Genomic DNA, 20254 nt, shown 5'->3' on the forward strand with positions numbered 1-20254 from the left:
CTCTAACTGGATCCCCTATCCTCCCTGCCTATCGAATTTTTTTTTTAGTAGGGTTGCCTTTTTAATTTCAATGTCTTTTTAAGCCAGTACTCATGATCGAGACTTTTTCCAGTTGAGAGAAGTTCCAAGTTATGCATGCCACTGCACATTTGGCGTGTACAGCTGTTTTTTGTGTTTAGTTGATGTCTTGTGAATCAAGGCTTTTTTTGAAGGATAACGTGCACTCTGTTTTCTCAAGTTGACAACCAATGGCTGGGAACAGCTAACGATTGAAGGGATTCTTCCAAGATGTCAATAAAAGTATCATAGCCCTTCCAACATGTCAATAGAAGTATCATAGAAGAGTCGCCAACTCAAGAAACATTTGCATGAAACAAAGGTAGCACCGTTTTGTTATTCTCGGTCAATAACAATGTCATGTGGAAAAGTTATTACGCGTGTTATAGCATCATTTGTCAAAAATAGCGAAATAATGCTATCCATGTTGCAACAAAGTTTTTCTCCACCGACTCACCATTTCATTGCATAACAGCATGGAAAAACATCAAAATGATTTGTTCAACAAAAGCAGATCAATTTTGATATTGATATCATCTCAAGTTGGCAATTATCGAATACTGTTGACCTTCAGTTTCCACAGAAGAGGCAAATGTTCAAAGATGAGGGATTCTGCAATAGAAACTGAGTAGAAAGCATAGCAAACAGGGTTAAAAACTAAAGTCCTAAAATAAACAATTAATAACAAAAGAGAAATGCAACGTTATGACAGGAGAAATGTTGTGTGTGTGTCCGCTCACTACTTTTTCTTGGGAGCTCCCCAGGTAGAGTGTGCCAATTTTTGCTGGGGTGGGGTTAAGGATGGCAGATAAATCAAAAAACAAAGGCGATAAGGTGACATGCCAATTGGTGTCTTGTAATATGCTGTCCTATAAAGCTCACAATGCATGATTTAACCTCAAAACCCAATCCTTCCGATTTGGTTGCACGGTTTGTGCCTCTCTAATCCTAGACAGAAAGTTCACTTTAATGAACAAATCTTGGCCTTCAATTCCACATTTTTATGTCTTGAATTTGCTAAAGTCGCAACGGATTGTAACACTCTCTAATAGCCGCATTTAGTACTTTTAACAATTTATTCAGTCAAATATGAAAAATTTATGATTAATTGATTTTGAATCCAACTCAAAACTTAGTCATAAAATAGTGGGAAAAGTCATTTAATGCCTCAAATGAGAAATTGCAAGCTGCGCTTACCATGGTGGCTGAAAAGGTTATATATAATAAACATTGTGGGCTTATAACATCAAGGTTTCGTGGTGTAGTTGGTTATCACGTCAGTCTAACACACTGAAGGTCCCCAGTTCGAACCTGGGCGAAGCCATATGCTTCTTATTTTTGCCAAATTTAGAAAGGGTAAGGGGCTGGCGAATCCATACGTAGGCCAAGTTTTTTTTTAAAAAAAATTCTCTTCAGTTGAGTTATTAGGCTTATTTAAACGATACTTCATCATAACCTCCATTGCCATTTTAATTTCCTCCTACACATTCAAGATTTGCAGCTCTTGGAATGAGAGCCCTGAATTGACCAAATTGTGTTAAATCTGGAGAAGGGTTTCTGTGGAAATAAGCAAAATCGATTTATGTTCATACCACAACATATATACTATTTACAAAATTGAATTGAGGACATATTTCCATTGGGAAATTTAAAGTGTTTGCTAATCATAAGAATAATGAGGCATTACAAGCTTAAATGAGTGAAAAGGGAGGGAACAAGATCTACCACAGACCATGCCAGGCCCGCATACTGAAGGAATCGTATACCAGTATCAACATCAAATGAGTCTTGGCTGGAGAAAAAGAACAGCTTTTGGACATAACCTGATTGCTTCAACCCATCTGATTTTTTCCCATTACTTGAACCCTTTAGCGACGCAATGTAAGTGGTGGACTTTATTGAAATGCCCAAGGTGTTAGCTAGCACTGGAAGAATCCATTTAGCAAGAGCTTTACTGCAGAACTTCACAATAAGTATTGTCGGTATCCCCACAAGCATTCTACCCATAAAGCCAGGGATTGTTAATTGTGACGTAAATACACGTGGAACAGCTTCATGGTGAAACTGATGGTATGTCTGCTGGACCCCAGATACCTGGATAACATTGCTGTTTTTAGTTATGAATATTATAGGAAAGCGTATAATTTAGACAGCACAACTTTGCATAAATTTCGGGAACAAGTTTCTATCTAAAACTATTGTGAATATAAACACTAAGATTATTAACATGATAACATATATCAATCAGCAATATGGATGATTCAAAATAAACTTTGGGAAATAGTAAATGAAAATTTCAAATAAGCAACAATGGGTGATGTTAAAGGATAAATGATTGCTTACAATTCCTAATGCAACACCATTGAAGGCTGTGTGGTACTCAAAACTTGGAGTTGGAAATTCAGGAGTTGGATAAGCAAAGAGCAAAATGAAGCTCAGGGCGGCCCAAAAGTATGTAACTGCAATAGAAACAGTGTGGAGTAAGAATACATGCATACTTGCCAAGTTATAAATTCCTTAATTCATTTGTCATTGCAATTCCAAGAGTGTTAAGGTAACCCCATTCTAATTATCTCAAAAGAAGTCCAATAAGGTTTACGTTTCAGCATTCGGCTTTAACCTGAACCAGATTTATGAAAATCCATAATACAGTTTTGGACATCACAAAAACAACCCACTTATGACTTCAAAGTCCCCGTCCCCAGTTTCTAAAGGGTGGCTCCCCTCTATTAGACAGAACTGCATATGAAAGCATTTCTAGAAAGTTTTCAAATCGCATTATGACTTCATGTGTTTCATATGAATTCATGTTCCTATCAGACCCAATTTCATGCCTGTTTCAATCTTGCAAGGGATATACTCACAGAACACTTTCTAAAATTGCCATCTCTGTATGGAATGTATCCCATATCCTGACATGCAAAAGCGCATGTTGTGGACATATCTTCCTATTTGTGTATTTTCATGCTCGCCATCTTTGGGGCTGCCACCTGACAGTGCAGAAGCTTCATCTTGTGTTATTAAGTTTTCAAAAGCTTAGTTTTGTTTGCTATCTAGGTTGTTTCGACCAAGTTATCAAAAACATATAATGGTAAGTTGACTAGCAGCTGTGCTTACCATTTTGTCCCAAGACTATAAAATTGTCAACATATTCATGAACACTGAGCCAGAACCTAAGGATCACCAATCCAATAGCAAGCCCACCTATGACATCAACCACACTGTGCATGCCGAGATAAATCCTTCCTATGAAGAAAATACAAGTTCAGCTTGGGGATTAAAGAATAAACAAATAAAGTAGCTGTCGAAAATTCATTAGAGAAAAATAAACTCACCTAAACCAATGAGACCCACAAGCAAGCAAACAAGAGCGAATCCAGCAAACTTAACATGGGAATCTTCATTCTGAGTATATGATAGGATGTAATGCAAAAGGTATCTGGAAACCCCTAACACAAGAGCAAATGTTCAGTGTGTATATGACAGTAATTCATACGTCATGAACTTGACTTCCTGACACATGTATTGATAAAATGCTGGTTAGTCTTGAATAGAAAAAGTTTTGCTTCAGACTGTGATAAAAGTCTCTGGCCAAAGGAATAGCTTAAACCAAATGTCTTGACTCACTCGGAGTATATATTCAAAACCTTCATAAGCAACAGTATTTATAACCTTTTGAAACACGTTTATCATTAGGTAAGCCTAAAGGTTTATGCTTGAGAAAACAGCTTTCTACAATGTTGGCATAGGTTTGCCTAGCTGCATATATTTGACAAGAAGCAAGTAAATACCCGGACAAGCAAACTGTGTTTAGTGTGTGAGAAGATGGCAATCCATATTCCAATGCATTATCTTCCTCATCTTTTGTAGCGGTTATTCTTCTAACAGGTGGACAACTGGGTCTAGGAGCTGATACCACATCCTACGCACACAAAACACAGAAAATATGTAACTTGGTATATGAACATGAAGCACTTAACCAACTTTATTTATAAAATAAAATAAAAACAGTAAGAAGGAACTGATTACCTTTATACAGTTCCCCATATAATCACAGAAAGCCATCAACAGGGTAATTTGTCTAGCCAATTTTCCATGCCCACTCTACAAATGGTCAGCCAAGAGCAACACATAAAAAAGTCTCAGAATGCTGATTAATATAGCAAGCATACAACCCAAAAATGACATAACAGCAATCACACAAATCAAATTCACCATTAAACGGGGAAGAAAAGCATACCCAGAAAAGCAAAGGAAGAAAGGCAGTATAAAAGGGCACAGAAACAACACAGGACAAGCCAGCGAAGAAAGCATCCAAGAACCTATGCTGGTAATTCTGCAAAATCCAACCAAAAAACAAATTCCAAAAACAAAAAAAGTCAAATATAACTGAAATACACAGAATTGAATCAGAATGATCATCTGGGTCATCTTGGTCATCTTGGTTTTAATAGTATGAAACCTGGATCTGGAGGATGAGAGGAGTGTCTGTGGTGACATGCTGAGCCACCCATGGTTGCAGAAAAGATCGAAGCTTTCGAGTCACATCGAGATATGAAGCTACTATAATCCATAACACAATCCCACAGAGTGTTGCCCCTTGCCACACTGCTATGCTCTCCATTCCCTTCTCTCTCTCTCTCTCTATCTCTCTCTCTCTCTGGTGTCTCTCAGAGAGAAGGATCGGAAAGGGAGTAGAAGAACAAGAAGACTAGGAGAGACGCAGAAAACAAAGAAACCAAAATTGAAAAACAAACGGTAAGACTTGGACTTTGGCCAGAAACAAGTTTTTTTCTTTCTTTCTTTGCACAATGGGATTATGGGTTTTGTTTCTGTTTTTGGGTAAATAAATATTATTATTCTTGTACTTAATTATTGTGGCATTAATCATTTTTATAGTTTACCCCGATATCATTTGTCTGAGCTGCTTTGTTTTTTGGACATTTGACTGGCAAGGAGAAATGTCTGCCACACACAAGAGAACCTTCCAGCCCCAAATGCCAAAATTTTAAGCAGAATATTCGTCATTGTGCATGAATTCAATTTAAAAATGAAGTTTCTTTAGCGAACAAAAATTGTATTTTGTATTAACATAAACAAATTAACTTATCAAAAAGTTCAATTAAGCACTTTAATTACAAGTTCAAATTCAAATTATTCATTTGAAACTTCTCCTCAACTTCCTTTTGTTTTTAGCTTTATTTTAGAAGAGACTTGTAGCTCAAGTGGTTAAAAATAGTTACTATTACATTCGAGAGGTCATGCAGCATTTCTCCCCCAACATCGCTTGTATTCTCTATTTTCCTAATATAGGATAACTCTATGTTCTTTACAAGAATGGTTCAATATAATTTGTGGAGAAGAAAGAGTTAGAAGGAAAAGGATTAAAATAAAAAAAAACTCTGCTGATATTGATTTTTTATTTTTCAACAAAATAGCTGAAACATCATGGAAAGGGGTTGTCAACTACTTATTTAGTTATGAGTCAAACTCAAAAATTTTGCCACCGCGTTATCCATAAAGAAGGACAAGCAATATCAAAATTATGTTTAAATCTAAACCACTCAAAGAAGAAAAATAAAAAAGAGGTGTATGTGTATATGGTATGGGTGGCCAACAATTACAGAAATGTTTCTTCTTCTAGGATGGCCTACCAAGCTTTATGGGGAGCTCTTCAAAGTTGACCAACAATGGGTTTCATTTAAAAACACTTTGATTAAGAGAGTGTTCATCCTTTATTAGATTTGAAAAAATCTTCAAATCACATGTATTTTAACCCATTTATGAAACAAAGTCCAAGTTGAGGATTTTTTTTTTTTTTTTTGGATGGTGATGGTGTTGAAATTTCAAATACAATCAAATACATCCAAGAATATCAGATTAAAATTAATTATTTTTTAACCCATGAGTAGGACTTTTTCTCATATATTATAGATAAAAATTACAAGTATTCAATGAGAGACAAAGCAAAGGGAATTGCCGAGCCTAATAACATGGGCTTGTAATTAAACAATACATTAAAGTGATTGGTTGCTATGGAAACCTTCTCAGATAAGGCATAGTAGTCTTGGGCTGTTCACCTTGGCATTGGTAGGTGAAGTGGCACAAAGCACACCCCTACCCTCGTGGTTAGTAGGGTCTCCCAACCAGAAAGGTTGGGTAGCAACCAGACAGAGCAAAGAGAATTCAGGGAGTATTTGCAGAGAACATGTAGGATCAAGTGGCCAATAAAACCCTTTTATAAATACCAAGTTAAACTTGGTTGGTTTACCATTGCTTTCAAGACTTAAAGTTGTTAACATGTGGACCAACAATTTAATGTTCTAACAATACTCCTCCTAACTCATGCGCTTGAGGGCCCAAAACTTAGAATTCTAACCTAATACTGAAAGGATGCAAGATTTTGATCTAATGGCATTTAGAGTCTATTTTGTTGGAGGAGAATTTAAAATCAGATTTTATGGACAACATTTGTTGAATAATTTGTACTTCAACTTTTTGACACAGGCAATATGGGAGAGGGGAAATTGAACCTAGAACCTCGAGTGCATGAATAAATGCTCATATCTACTTGAGTTACAAGCCTCTTATTCAGACTTCAACTTTAATACCTCAACCATGTCCTATGTTCAAGATCGAACCTTTTAATTAATTTCTTGGATCCAGTTGCCATAAGTGGAGCTCTTGATTTTTATTCCATGCAGATATACCAAACAACCCCAGGTTCTATGAAGATTTACAAGAACGGATGAGAAAACCCAAGACCATGGATGCTAGAAGTTTAATGAAATAAGTTACACCACTAGGAGAGAGGCAACACTTCTTTTTTGCACCTCATCTCCCACCAGATTTTCAGGCTAAGAAGGAAAAAAGAAGAAAAGAAAAAAAAAAAAAAAAGAAGAGAAAGTAATATTGGCTTATTACAAATTAGTTGTAGGACTCTTGAGATGTGTTGGGGTAACACAAGACATCATAATGTTTCAGCTACACACCCCTCTGCCTTTCAAAACATGCCTCTTAAGACCTGGAATATGGACATTTGTAATATAGTCTTTCCAATCTATGCTCCCCACATCAAATCCAAACTTCCTCTTTTCTTCTTCAGACATCCTCTCCATTAGTCTCTGAGTATTGCTGTTGTCAAACCTGCAGCAAGTGATTTATTTTAAAACATAAATTTATATATCTAATTCATGCTTGATCTTAGTTTTAGTGAAGAGTCACAATGCTATTGCTCAATGCATCATACCTTCCACCATAAAAAGTATATGGCTCATAAATGGCAGCCAAGTACTTTGCTTGCTCAACTGATTTTCTGCAGATCATTTCAAGTTTCCGAGACAGTTTCCCATTTGAGGAATTTAATGCTGTTAACTGGCTTCGTTGAAGGGCATCTCTCCAAATGTGAGCAGAGAAATCTTCCATTGAGCTGAAGAGCTTCATCGATGGAACTTGGATTGGCCTGCCTTTCGAGTCCACGCACGGTGAGGAGTTGTAATGCTCATAGAGCAGTGTACTTAGTTCTTGGAAATTTAAGGGGTTTGCAACTGAGGAAGTAATCTGGTAGATATTGATGTCTTTTTTCTGAGCCATTCCATGATTCGCAATGGCCGCCAAGGTTGCGTTAGCAACCATGTCAGCTGGAACCTGCAAGTAGTCATGCCAAGAGTCCAGCAACTATTCAGGGAATGAATATGTGAACATACATAGATGCATAATGGATGCTGCATACTTTTTCTGCTGCATATTTGGTCATTTCTTCCTAAAATTCTTCTCCAATCTATTGCTCAAAATGTCATGTATACATACAATGCATAAGGGTCAAATGAAATAGATAAAAGATTAATAATTACCACATCAAGTACCCCATTTGGATCTACTAGGAAACCTGTGAGCTGCCCTTTTCCATAGTACAAAACAATTGGATCCATCATCCTGGGAAAACAGGGACAATAGAGGTTTAATTCAAAGCTTTATGTGAAACACTGAAAGCAATTTCTTTGGTGAGATATGTTATAGCAATTTCAGTTTCAAGGTAACTTCACACTTGAGATATACCTATTTCCTTCCATCCATCCGGCAAATGGTTCTTTGCAAGTGCTTTCGATGACACTAGGTCGGATAATAACCACTGGTATGTCACCTCTCATTTTATCAATCAGCATTTCTCCCATGGCCTTTGTGAACACATATGTATCTTGCCATCCGTATTTTCTGGCCCTGATTAGATGATAGTTTTGTCATGTTAAAGACATCAGATCCCAGTTTTGTCCATTAATGTGAAAACCAATTCTTTCTGATGGGAAACAAGGACCTTATCAATTTTACAAGTCTAGAAGAAACAGATATGAATGAAATGGTTCAGTGTTCATCTTCTTGGAAACCAAATAAAGCATCAAGGAAAGGAAAATTGCAAAAGGAAGGGAAGAAAAAAAAAAAAAGTCAAGCCGCTTACCTTTCTAAACCCAGCTCTTTCATCTTTTGAGCCACCTCATTGTTTGCATAAGCTCCTTTGGAATTCAAAGCCAGATTTATTTCATTTTCAACATCCAGGGGATAAAATCCGGGTGGGGTTTCAGATATGTAATTTTCCCCTGCTATGCTTTCTCCAATATAAAATGGCTTCTCCATAATTCTTCCTTGCCTTTGTCCATTAACATATGCTGCAAGTGAGAGGGCAAAGATTTTTAAGTAAAATTAGAATTGGCAAAAGCAATTTTATAGAAGGCAATCACCTATAGATATCGGTTTCTAATACTCCATGATTCTCCACACATTTTACTTACCTGTTGATACTTGCAGGAAGAGCTTAAGTTTCTTGCACTTTTTTGCAAAGGCCATAAGGTGGCAAGGTCCTTTTGTGTTTATATCTATAGCCACATCATATCTGCGGAACAGAATGGTATGAAAATCTATCACAATCAGAAGTCTTATAGAGAAGTTCATAACACATTTAGTGTAGAAATGGGAACTTCCAGAGGTAAAAGCCCATATAACCTTTCATGAAATGTTGTGTTAGCTGCAGAATTTACAATGACATCAACTTCTTTAGCAATCAAACCAGCTATATCATGTTCTAGCCCAAGATCTGAATCACTGACATTTCCTACCACCGGAACTAGCTTGCTCAACATGAAGGCTTGATAAGATTTTCCATAAGTTTGTCTGAGACACTTGAAAAGCTCAGCATTTATGATCTACACCGCAACCGAACACCAAAATTCAAAGTAAGCGCCAGGAAGTAGAAATAATGAATGGATTTGAGCAGGTTAGAAATTCAACATCAAATAGAAACATATGAAACACAACACCACAGAGAAACATACTTCACTTTTTAATCTTTCCATTGCAGCTTCCTTGTTTTTCGCCTTGATCAAGAGAAATATCTTCCCCACATCGGGCTGTGTCCTTAATATCTTCTCAATAAGAACTGGACAGTTTTAACAAAAGGGAAAAATAAGATTCACATAACACATCAAGATCTTTGTCATATTTTTTCTAATTTCATGGAAAATGAGCATTTGAAGAATGATCAAGATACAAGCGTATACCTTTTGCTAGAAACCCAGTTGCACCAGTTATGAAAAACCCTTTTCCTCTAAGAAATTTTACAATCCCAATGCCATCATGCATCTCCACCAAAGAAGTAGATGGTGGTGATCCACCAAAAGACACCAAATCCTTCACTGCAATATTATTCTCTTTCTGGCTCTTCTGATCATTTGGAGACAAAACCAGGTTTCCTGCATCCTTCACAGCTTTAGAAGAAAACCCAATAGTCTTGATGGCATTGCCACCAGACCCTTGGCACAAAATTACACTATTTTTTCTCCTCAACAAGCACCAGCCCCTCTTGTGATCAGACACTCTCAAGATTTTATCTGGTGCAATTGTTGGTGATGAAAAAGAATTGAGGAAAACAGCTTCCATCACTGCCAACAAAACTGGAAAATACGAAAGACAAAGTTAATCATATGAAAAAGAAAAGAAAAAAAAAAGGTTTAACAAACTAAAGTTGTTGCAGTTAAAAATGCATGGTTGGGTTGACACCTTAGCTAAACACTTCCTGAACCAAATATAAAAAAGGCAAGTAAACTACTTGGTCTCTGTAACATAAGAAAGATGGGTTGGTTTGGTCTGGTTTTGAACTTGGTTTCAAGAGAGTGAGGCAAAGACCATTTTGAAGGAGGGAGATAGCAGTTAGGTGAATATATGGAAATGGTGTTGGTGCTTATATAGGGAGATTTTATTTTGGGATAAAGGGCACTCTTTATGCCAACCCCTTTCACACTTTTTTACCGACGGCAAAGTTGGCGGGAACTCTCTTGTCATCTTCACTATGTTTGATTAGTGTTCTTGGGTGAGGTACGTTTTTTATGTGCCTATATAATTTAACCCCCAAAATGAAGGGCAAAAAAGGGCGTGGGGCAATGAACAATGGGCTGGGGTTAGTCGGGTCCATCACTAAATTTTGGTGGCCAAGCCCGTCAATTTTGACCTACGTTACTATGTCAATTATTTTCTATTTTGAAACTGTTATTTGTACTCTTAAAAAGTTAACTTACTTAAGTCCGTAAATTTCAACCTACATTATATGATTTTTTTTTTTTTTAGAAAAATGTTATTTGTACTTTGAAAAAATAATCATATACTTTTCTTCTTTTATCAATTTAATGCAAAAACAAATATTTAGATATATGAATATTTATTAATGCAACTAGTGGCGAAGCCACTCTTAGACGAAGGGTGACCTTGGCCACCCTCTACTCTATATTCACATTGCAAATGGTAACTTAAAGAGGCCTTGTTAATTTTGAGTATGACCCCGCTCCAACAAAATATACGTGAATAACTTAACTATGTTTAGTTTTAACATGTAATTTTTGAATATTTATGTATCTTCTATATTAGTATTTTATACATTGTCCTTGCCAACCTTGAAATTCTAGCTCCGCCCCTGCATGCAACCAGTTGACCTGATCTGTTTATAAAAATAAAAATAAAATAAAATGACCATGATTGTCATTCTTTTTCCAAGTATTAATTCCGACGTTTCTATTATAAATAAGTTGGTAGCGCTTAGTTATCAAGAACAGCGTTTGTAGTCCAACGGTTAGGATAATTGCCTTCCAAGCAATAGACCCGGGTTCGACTCCCGGCAGACGCAAACTTCAATTTTTTTCGCTTTCCATGTCTGCATGTGAGGTGTTCGATTAAATGCACAAACGAGTTTTTCCTTTTTATTCCTTCACATGTTTCATGGTGGGTAACACAACCAACTAACCGAGGAACATCCATGACTGCCTTGGTAGTCCTTCAATTTTTCTTTTATTTTTTATTTGAAAAATTCTATCAATCTTTCTTAAGAAGTAAATTAATTGTTTTAAACTCATATATTTGTAAAAAATTGGTGAGGAAATAGGACTGAGGGTGATAATAGCGCCACTCTAATGGGGTGGTATATATCAACATGTTTGTTGTGTTTAGGGTGGTATATGTTAACATGTTTGTATGAAACACAACGGAAGGACATAAAGTGCTGGATCATTATTGATCATGCTGCCATTGCATCAACTTCTCAATTTCATTTTTTTTGTTAATTCCTAAATCATGTTGATATTGCATCCCAATTTATCAATTTATGAGTTTCTTAATGCATATAAAATGAATTTTTGTATAGATTGGCCCAACAATCAGGCATCAACAAAATGAAACACAAATCAAAGACCCATAGACAAACCAAAAATAAAAAACACACAAATCAAATGCCCGAAAATCCGGTATTATTACCTTCATAACTGAAGTTATAGCAAAATGTTAATTAAAAAACTAAATTTATCATCCAAAAGATTGGAAGAGGTCTCATATTTGAAACTCCCTCCTAAATTTAAAATTAATTGATTAATTAAAAGCCAGGTTCTCAAATAACACCCTTAATCACCAGTCAGACATCGATGACAATTGCACTGAAAACCAAACCCATGGGACAGGAAACTCTGCCGAGCATCATGATCCATGCTTGCATCGATATAGCAGATCCGGAGCTCTTCACCTGAAAATGAAAGATACTCAATACTAATGTACTTTTCTGGTCCCCATTTAGTATCACTCAGCAAAGTCATATCTGCTTATAGACCAGCTGCCCTAGCCCAAAGTCATATAAGATAAGCTAATAGCCTATAAATCAACGGTCATTCATCTAAAAAAGTGGTTTGAGAAAATGGTTCTGAAAATTATTAAGAGCTTTACTGGCTAAGCTCCTCTCATGTAGTTTTATCAATAACTAATGTGCCACTTACTAATGGTATACGGTTACGACAAATCGTCTAGGACACATGTGTCTGAAGCAACAGCTTGGACACCTTACTTTCCACCAACTTCTTGATGTTGAATCAATACTCTTAGCATAGATGCATTATGACGGTCAATATAAAGATGGTGGCACTCGGACAAGTATTGCATTAATGAAAACAGCATGTCTGCACGGATGCAAAGGCTATTCATGAAAATATGACGCTCCTAAACCCTAAATCAATGCCCATAGTTGCTAACAATAAGATGGTGGGACAGGTATTTCACTTCATTTTATTGAGGGCGGTCACAACTATGCACATATTGCAGCTGCTTGTTTAAGAAGAGAATATTACAGTGAAGCCTAAATAACTTATTGTTGGACATAATTCTAGATATCCCTCGAATTGAGGTGATCACACCCACCAATTAAGGTGCAATGTCACCCTTCAGGATCAGCACATCATCCTCAACTCCAATGATTTCTAGAATTACCCTACAGTAATTTAATCATTCACTGTAACATTCCTTAGTAAACAACCAGCTGCAACATGTATATAACTGCAAATATTACTAAAACTACTGCACATTACACAAACCTTCATCCACATCACGAAGGGCCTTCAATCTTGCATTTGCATTCTCTATCCATATAATGTGGGCATTTGGATCTGTAGTAAAAAAACAAAAACAAAAAAACATCCAGCTGATTCAAATTTCTCAAATGATCAGACATGAGATTGATGATAGAGGTGTCTAGGCGCAGTCAGAGATCCATAGTGCAGTTTCTCATAGCATGCAAACTACTTTATTCAATGTCTTATAACATGTCTAAATTAAGTTTCATTTAACTTCTCAATTAAATAATTTTATAAACATCTGGAAGATACTAACTGGAACTAAAACCTTCATTACTTTTGTGCTGAGCTGACTCCATGTAATAAGCTCAGCATGCAAAGGGCACATATTGGTTTGACTTTATTTCTTATACATCTATGTTCTCTCTATAAAATAAAGTATAATCTCACTTCCACGAAATTAAAATAAATGAGGGTGAAAAGTTTTACCAGAAGACAAGAAGAGCTTACCGCAATCATGATTATAGAAGGATGGGAGCATATAAACAGCATTCCCAACAGCAGCTTCAGATTCTATAGAGGCTGCTAATGATGACAGGAGATCATCATACAATGCACCGACCAACTCTATTCGAAATGCATTAATGCGAATCCGTGCCAGTACACTAATGTACCATTGTTTAGTTAAAACTTCTAATGTCAAAGAAAAGCATTCTCCCTACCCAATTGCTGCTGCTAAAGTACAAGTGAAATAAAATCTAAGATGGAAAGTAATATTAACTTTCAGGCAATTGGAGGATACATGACATCTGTTCACCAGTGATATTTGAGTTTTCAAAGGCACTCCTTAGCAAGCCAAAACCCTCTTCCATCTGAAAATTGTCACCTTAATGCATAAACCAATTAATATTTTTCTCAGGTAATACTTACTTCAGATTGACAAAACGCAGGGAAACTTTGGAGATCAAACGAACTGTAATCAGACAAAAATTTAAGCTTCTCAGTCTCTAAGAACTCAAACAAAATAATGTATTTGTCCCTACACTTGAAAATATTTCCTACTTTATTTAAGACAAAGAACCCAAGAAATTACTGTTGAAGGGAAAGCATGAAGGTTGAAATTGTTCTGGAAACATTACAAACACATGGCCAGTACAAGAACATGAATTTTGTTTACTAGGAGAAGAGGGAAGAACATGTTTTGAAGCTCTTTCTACTTACTGGGACATATAGAAGAAGAAAAGTAAACTCAACAAAATCATGATACACTTTCATTTTTCGAATTCTAGTTTCATCATATGCTAGAACAAATTAGCAAAGGTACTGACCTCTACAATCATCTCTGGAGATAAGCTAGCAGGTTGGAGTATGTCAAGAAGGTTGGCAAATGCAGCTCTTGACATGACCATACAAGCCAACCGCTTCACAAGTAATGGATATTTAAAACCACGAGACCTTTAGAAAGAGACCAGTACAAATAATACAATTAGTAAATATTTATCACCACCAAGTTGGAAGCATTTCTGACTTGACAGACTAATTTAAAAACCAGCATAACAAAATATGTCGAAAGCAATTTTTCATAGAAAATTGTTACGGGATTTGGGAGCACAAGAAAATACGGAAGTTGAACATTAGTAGTTTTCATTTCACATGAACTATATTTCCTTTTTATGTAAAAACAGTTTGGGGCTCATGCAAGGAAAAATAGGAGTACATAGAGTGCAACTAGGAGCAATGTAACTTGGCGGAGAAGTTCCCCACACAAAATGAAGAAGAGACCACATGAGAGGCATTGCTATAGCATGGCAGGAAACTGAGGAATTTACTCTTTCAACGAATGATGAAATGCAGGAAGCACACATACCGGCAATAGTCATCATAAGCTGACCAATCTGCTCTCATCTCCATATCATGAAACCCCTATACATCATGCAGCAGAAGAAGAAGAAAGTTACATAAACCCAAAACATAATCTACTTATCAAAGAATAGCCCCTAACCAAAAAAATGTAAGTAAGCTCGGACTCAAACATCAAGGGAAGCCGAACAAAGCACTTCTTTCAGAAACAAAAGCTCGAACAGTTGGTGGGTAAAACCCACAATGTGAATTGCCTACCTTTGCTTGTCGTTGGCATTCGTCGCTGCAAAACGAAACACGTTGGGCTTGAGAGCTGTCTGTGGTTTTCAGCTTTCTGAGGCAGCAATAACAGACCTTGTGGATGGTTGACAGAGAAGGGTGAGAGAGAACGGGTTTGGCCGTGTGTATGAGCTCACCAGTCTCGATTTTCCGGGTCGCGAAGACGCCTCGACCGAATGACTCGGTGAGAGCGACTCGGATCGGAGGCGGTCCGGGTCGACCTGGGTTTTCATTGTCGGCTGTGGTGGCGGAGGAGAAGGAGGAGGAAGAGGAGAAGGAGAGTAACGGCTTGGTTTGGGAATTCAATGTTTTGAGGCGCGAAGCCCAACGACTATAACGAACCAGTCCCATTTTTCGCTCACTTGCAACTTTCAGCCTTCATGCTTATACTAGGCTACTTTAAATGAAACCCCAAAACAAACTAGCCTTTTTTTTCTTTTTCTTTTTTTGGCTACACGATCTTGTTTAATTTGTTTGATAGACTAATGAATTTTGCTACGGTGAGTGGTCCACGCACATTTTAGCAACCGCTAATATATTGTGAAATTTACATGCATCAACAATCAGGAATCACTCACGTGTGCGACTGACCGTAACATAATTCTAAACTCCTTTAACAATTATTCAAATTTGAAATATCTTTCAACATTAATAAGAGAAATACAACTACATAAAGGATTTCATTTGTTTTCCTTAAAACTAAGTATTTCATTTGTTATCTTTAATATGGTTATTTTATTCTTTTTAAGCTTTAGAATTTTCCCCTAAACTCTGTTTTGTCTTGTTGCATAACGCATAGCTAAGGGACATGATTCGAATTCAAACAAAAACTATGCCACCAAAAATCTCAAACACAAGAAATGTACATACAAATAGAGATTGTCTATATTTTAGACATAGATCTCTCATAAAGTCAAAGGTGTACGATTATCTTAAGACCTTGTATCCGATGAGGAAGTTGACATCTCAGATCTTTCCTAAAATAAAATAAAAATAAAGATATACAAAAGAAAGAGCATATATGTTTGAGAATAACTGTATCTACACTTAATCCTTTGTCTATCTCACACAAGGCATGCAAGAATATCATATAGCCATTTGGGAGGTCAAAATAGCCAAATCCTTTTTTATCAACATCATCATCATCATCATCATCATCAATGCAATGGTGATCTCCAATCAAAGTTTTTCTTAGGGTAATCTTTCTGTACTTCTTTAGGAGGAATGAAGCAATCCATGGACAAGCCAGGGACGTTGAATGCAAGATCATCAATGGTCCATGTTTCTTCCAACCGTGTGATTGCCGCCCCCGTCTTTAGATTGTCCCCGAACCGTGTGATGATCACATTCGTCTGACCGGCGTGCGCGATCATCACGCCCTCCACCGTTCGATAGTCCTCAATTTTCGTTGACATTGTGGTCTCCCAGTAGGTAGGGTAGGCTCCAGGTGATTGGATCCTGGTTAAGTACGAGTCCTCTAAGTACACAAGCAGCCCATTTCTTTGGCTGAAGTAGCCAAATATTACATGTTTGATCATCTCTGCTGTGCTATCACTTCGTTCAGTTAGGTCCGTTTGATCAGCTGACAATTTCAAGACAAAGCAATCAACGCCCGAGATTTGCTTTTCCCCCATGTACTGTGCGGGGGAAAATACAGCTGCTATTGCCATTGGATCTAGTCCCTACACCAAAAAAATTACAAAATAAAAAAGATTTAACCATACAATTTGAACCTTAAATTTGTAGGAATTTTTGTAGCTTTCTCATATAATATGTCTGCAGCAGGATCTAATACAAAATAGTGAGACTCACATGCATATAACCAATTACTTTTTATAATTTTTCAACGAACTATTAAATACATTAACTTTGTGACCAGGTCAATACATCCAATAGTCTTCGTGTTCGTCAAGAATTGACACAGATGAAAAATGAATTCGTAACACCAAATAATTAAGAAAATTCAGAAGAGAATCCAAAAAATTTCAATAAAACAACTAATCAAATCCACCATATTTCCCATGGTACCCCAGATCGATTCCAGTAGGGTTTCTTTTCTTTCGATGTAACAAAAAGAAAGATAATTAATTTCCAAATGCCATTTAAACTTGGAGAATGGTGGGAAAACTATATGCAACAAGATCCGGTATTTTGGCTGCTAAGATCACCTAAACATATTATTAAACGATAAATAGAAAAATAAGTAGAAACTAAACAAAGAGCAATAATAATTAAATATGGGAAAGGACCGTTTTAACGTGGTGGTTGTTTATGCAAGTTGAAAAGTACATTTGAGCTTAGCTAGCGTGGGTCCATTTTGTTGGGTCGTTTCAGATCTTTGCTTATAATTCTCGCTACGAATCTGTTAGATATGTACAACAACAGGATGCAAACGTAGAGGTACTTGTCAAAGTTACCCATTATGATGCTTGAGATATTTTCTAAGTTCTTGCTGGTGGTATGTACTTGTACTACTTTCCACCGGTGAATTCGACGGACGGAGCTTTTATAATGAGAGGTTATAATGAGGGGGTTTAATAACTAAAACAGTATAATGCCTGAGTTGTTTTTTGCCGTTACTGTATACGGGTAAATATTCTCTTACTAGGTTTATCTTGCAAGATCAAATATTCGTATTGTTACAAATCGATTTAATTAGTGGTTCATATTCACAGTACGACAACAAATCGTTTACGGCCAGATATTGGCCAACTCTTACTTGACTTGTAGCAATTTATTTCTACTGATTTCAATTAAGGTGACAAGTGCAGAGATGGCGGTACCGATACAAAAAGTGTTTATTATTGTCACGCACACTATCCCACCTAACAATTGTACACTGTCACAAGCTCACACCTCAGAATATTAAAGAAGCCATAAAGGATGTCACCAGTAAATTTCAACGCCGCTGGCTGGGGGGAAAAGTAGGACAAACAAACAAACAAAACATGCTGAAGACTCAAATACCTAACAAGCAAAGCAACATCAAATTTATTGGTCCCCGGTACCCTGGGACACTGTTTCCCAGTGCAACATTCTTTGGAAGCAAACTAAGATTTTGTTAAATTAATTTTGATCTAACGAAAATATTAATGACATAAATGACATGCTAGCCTTGTAGTAATTAAAAATATATATTAAGATCCAGAGGTTAGAATTTTATTATTGTGTGTATGTAGACAACTCATTGAGAGAAATTAGGACTTGCCTGGAGAGCTCGCCGGAGAGGACGAACACCGCCTTTGGCAGCGTGCACGCCTAGCCAAGGCGTGTGGCGCCAAGCGACATTGCCGTCGCTACCAGCTGCTACCTTGTGACCACCCAGAACTAGCTCAATCAGCCACTTATTAGGAACCATCTGCCACATTACAAAGCACCCTTTTTCCGAAAGTGTGGCGGTGCTCGAAGCTGAGGCGCCGCCAGGGCCGGGTTCATCCACCATTGCCATGATCACTTTCCCGGTTGCAAAAATGTTCTTGACTTTGCCTTCCAGCTTGCGGCAACCAGTGGCAGCTGTGAAGTGTTGTATTATGTACTGTGCAGTAGAGGACACCTGCTTAAGAAAATAATTACGAAAGGAAAAAAGAAATTTAGAGGGACAATAAAGACTTTCCTCTGCATGAATTTAGGGTGGACATTTGACAACCTAAATCACCTTTTTTTGTAAGCCAGTTCAAGCACAAGATTAGTTTGAAAGTAAACATACATATAACTAGAGAATTAAGTACATAATCATGATTATTTTGAAGGCTGAATCTCATATTTAAAGGGTAAAGCTGCTTCCTTTTTACATGGTGGGACAAGCATGGCAACTTGCCAAAAAGGCTGAGCCAAACACATAACTAAAAGAAGACCCATAACACCACTTTGCTCTCTTTACCCAATGGCCAGTCATTATCTTCTCCCAAAGTGAACCTTTTATTTTTATTTTTATACAAGCGATATTGGAGAAGGGGAATCGAACCTAAACCTCTGGCTTAATCGCTTGAACTACAAGACACTTGCAATCCGATAACTCTTTTTAGGCCAAACAATTCATATTAGTTAACAAAATGGAAGTGTTGTGAAAGTGGTAGTACCTCATTGAGGGGCAGTTTGGGGTGAGCAGAGACAGGGAAAAGAGGGCAACCAAGAACACTGAGAAGAACCTTGAAATCAGACCTCTTGTTGAAGAGCGCAAGGGAGGGGAGGTGGGTTTTGATCCAGTTCCTCCATGTCTGAGTGCTGCGCAGAATGCCTTTGCTTGATCGGTTTGTCGCCTCTTCTTCTTCGTTGATGTTGGGCTCTTCTGACAATGGTGCAAGCCTCCCCATGATCTCTAGTTTCTATGCTTCTGTTTTGTGTTTGTTTGCTCTGCTCTGCTTTGCTTTGCTTTTTAGAGATAGAGAGAGGTGCTCTGCTCTGCTTTGCTTTGCTTTTTAGAGATAGAGAGAGGGAGAGAGAGAGAGAGAGAGAGTTTGGTGGAAGCAAAGCATATAATGAAATGGGAGAACTTGGAAAGAAGTACTTGAAAAGAAAGAGAGGCAGAGTTTCCACTTGCAGTTTGGATGCGTGCTGCTCAGTTTTCTCCATAAAGTTCTATTTGTTTTTGTTAGAAGATTTTTTGGTACCCAGCTAAAAGCTTTTGTAATTCTGTTATGTACAAACATTGTAGTGGCTATTTGTAGTAAGAATAATAATTTACCAACTATATATACAAATCTAGATTCTAAATCAGAGGATAAGGATGGCTGCGATTATGCTTCATTGTCAATAAAGGAATTTACAGATTTACTTCTTCCAATATTTTGTTATCATCGGGTACCAACTAATTTGTCAATATCTTAAAAATTAGTAGAGGAGTCAGAAATTTTGTATTGATTCATATTTCATTCAATATTTTGCTGATGTTAATTAAGTAACAAAACACAGAGAAATTTTGGTGTTACGGGTGGAATTAATATATCGTTCTCTTTAACTTACTTCTCCCTTGACTAATTAACTGAAAAAAGTAAGATAAAAAGAAGTGTACATTACACCCGTGTAGGAAAAAAAAAAAATTTTATTTCTCCCTAAGACGGTCATAAGCTAGTCCACCTTTAAAGTACTTGAGTCCTTTCATAAGTGGAACCATGATGTTACCTGCTAATCACTTTTGAACAAAAGTAATTATCTATTAAGCTAAAAGTACTACTTCCAATGATGCTGCT

General features: G+C 36.9%; 4 protein-coding genes and 2 non-coding genes across 7 annotated transcripts; 2 read left to right on the plus strand and 4 right to left on the minus strand.

Moving 5' to 3' along the window:
• Positions 1 to 1307: 1307 nt before the first annotated feature.
• Positions 1308 to 1381, plus strand: TRNAV-AAC. The gene has a single exon. It is a non-coding gene; the product is annotated as a tRNA-Val (tRNA).
• Positions 1382 to 1594: 213 nt separating this feature from the next.
• LOC117635712 (lipid phosphate phosphatase delta) lies at positions 1595 to 4902 on the minus strand. Its single transcript, XM_034370070.1, has 8 exons — positions 4520 to 4902; positions 4298 to 4393; positions 4087 to 4161; positions 3849 to 3979; positions 3393 to 3496; positions 3175 to 3303; positions 2401 to 2516; positions 1595 to 2151 (listed from the first exon to the last, which is right to left on the minus strand). The coding sequence occupies exons 1-8, from the start codon at positions 4679 to 4681 to the stop codon at positions 1741 to 1743; spliced, it is 1224 nt and encodes a 407-aa protein (XP_034225961.1). The 5' UTR covers positions 4682 to 4902; the 3' UTR covers positions 1595 to 1740.
• A 1821-nt stretch (positions 4903 to 6723) lies between these two features.
• LOC117635024 (fatty acyl-CoA reductase 2) lies at positions 6724 to 10237 on the minus strand. Its single transcript, XM_034369349.1, has 10 exons — positions 10108 to 10237; positions 9609 to 10001; positions 9384 to 9487; positions 9055 to 9254; positions 8844 to 8944; positions 8513 to 8720; positions 8116 to 8277; positions 7911 to 7992; positions 7307 to 7704; positions 6724 to 7203 (listed from the first exon to the last, which is right to left on the minus strand). The coding sequence occupies exons 2-10, from the start codon at positions 9985 to 9987 to the stop codon at positions 7038 to 7040; spliced, it is 1800 nt and encodes a 599-aa protein (XP_034225240.1). The 5' UTR covers positions 9988 to 10001; positions 10108 to 10237; the 3' UTR covers positions 6724 to 7037.
• A 915-nt stretch (positions 10238 to 11152) lies between these two features.
• Positions 11153 to 11224, plus strand: TRNAG-UCC. Its single transcript has one exon. It is a non-coding gene; the product is annotated as a tRNA-Gly (tRNA).
• A 599-nt stretch (positions 11225 to 11823) lies between these two features.
• Positions 11824 to 15432, minus strand: LOC117634702 (histone-lysine N-methyltransferase ATXR4). 2 transcript variants are annotated; one of them, XM_034368892.1, is made up of 7 exons: positions 15045 to 15432; positions 14794 to 14849; positions 14255 to 14381; positions 13729 to 13798; positions 13437 to 13616; positions 12948 to 13019; positions 11824 to 12109 (listed from the first exon to the last, which is right to left on the minus strand). In XM_034368892.1, exons 1-7 carry the CDS (start codon positions 15414 to 15416, stop codon positions 11991 to 11993), a joined length of 996 nt encoding a protein of 331 aa, XP_034224783.1. In that variant the 5' UTR covers positions 15417 to 15432; the 3' UTR covers positions 11824 to 11990. The 2 variants fall into 2 exon arrangements, with proteins under 2 accessions (XP_034224783.1, XP_034224784.1); XM_034368893.1 differs by lacking the exon at positions 11824 to 12109 and adding an exon at positions 12120 to 12844.
• A 536-nt stretch (positions 15433 to 15968) lies between these two features.
• On the minus strand, positions 15969 to 19513 carry LOC117633510. The gene is made up of 3 exons (XM_034367145.1): positions 19145 to 19513; positions 18274 to 18618; positions 15969 to 16747 (listed from the first exon to the last, which is right to left on the minus strand). The coding sequence occupies exons 1-3, from the start codon at positions 19376 to 19378 to the stop codon at positions 16223 to 16225; spliced, it is 1104 nt and encodes a 367-aa protein (XP_034223036.1). The 5' UTR covers positions 19379 to 19513; the 3' UTR covers positions 15969 to 16222.
• Positions 19514 to 20254: the final 741 nt, after the last annotated feature.

This window comes from Prunus dulcis, chromosome 7 (assembly GCF_902201215.1).
Source record: "Prunus dulcis chromosome 7, ALMONDv2, whole genome shotgun sequence".
Lineage (NCBI taxonomy): Eukaryota > Viridiplantae > Streptophyta > Magnoliopsida > Rosales > Rosaceae > Prunus > Prunus dulcis.

Excerpts from the sequence above, each read along its gene's own strand:
- LOC117635712 (XM_034370070.1), bottom strand. The coding sequence starts at position 4,681 with ATGGAGAGCATAGCAGTGTGGCAAGGGGCAACACTCTGTGGGATTGTG. Across the intron at positions 4,162-4,297 it reads TTCTTCCTTTGCTTTTCTGG|AGTGGGCATGGAAAATTGGC; the intron begins GTATGCTTTTCT and ends GACCATTTGTAG. Across the intron at positions 2,517-3,174 it reads TATAGTCTTGGGACAAAATG|TTACATACTTTTGGGCCGCC; the intron begins GTAAGCACAGCT and ends TTTCTATTGCAG.
- LOC117635024 (XM_034369349.1), bottom strand. The coding sequence starts at position 9,987 with ATGGAAGCTGTTTTCCTCAATTCTTTTTCATCACCAACAATTGCACCA. Across the intron at positions 8,945-9,054 it reads AACACAACATTTCATGAAAG|ATATGATGTGGCTATAGATA; the intron begins GTTATATGGGCT and ends TCTGTTCCGCAG. Across the intron at positions 8,278-8,512 it reads AAAGAGCTGGGTTTAGAAAG|GGCCAGAAAATACGGATGGC; the intron begins GTAAGCGGCTTG and ends TCATCTAATCAG.
- LOC117634702 (XM_034368892.1), bottom strand. The coding sequence starts at position 15,416 with ATGGGACTGGTTCGTTATAGTCGTTGGGCTTCGCGCCTCAAAACATTG. Across the intron at positions 14,382-14,793 it reads GCTTATGATGACTATTGCCG|GTCTCGTGGTTTTAAATATC; the intron begins GTATGTGTGCTT and ends CTCTTTCTAAAG. Across the intron at positions 13,020-13,436 it reads CTTCTATAATCATGATTGCG|ATCCAAATGCCCACATTATA; the intron begins GTAAGCTCTTCT and ends TTTTTACTACAG.
- LOC117633510 (XM_034367145.1), bottom strand. The coding sequence starts at position 19,378 with ATGGGGAGGCTTGCACCATTGTCAGAAGAGCCCAACATCAACGAAGAA. Across the intron at positions 18,619-19,144 it reads CCAAACTGCCCCTCAATGAG|GTGTCCTCTACTGCACAGTA; the intron begins GTACTACCACTT and ends TTTCTTAAGCAG. Across the intron at positions 16,748-18,273 it reads CTCTCCGGCGAGCTCTCCAG|GGACTAGATCCAATGGCAAT; the intron begins GCAAGTCCTAAT and ends TTTTTGGTGTAG.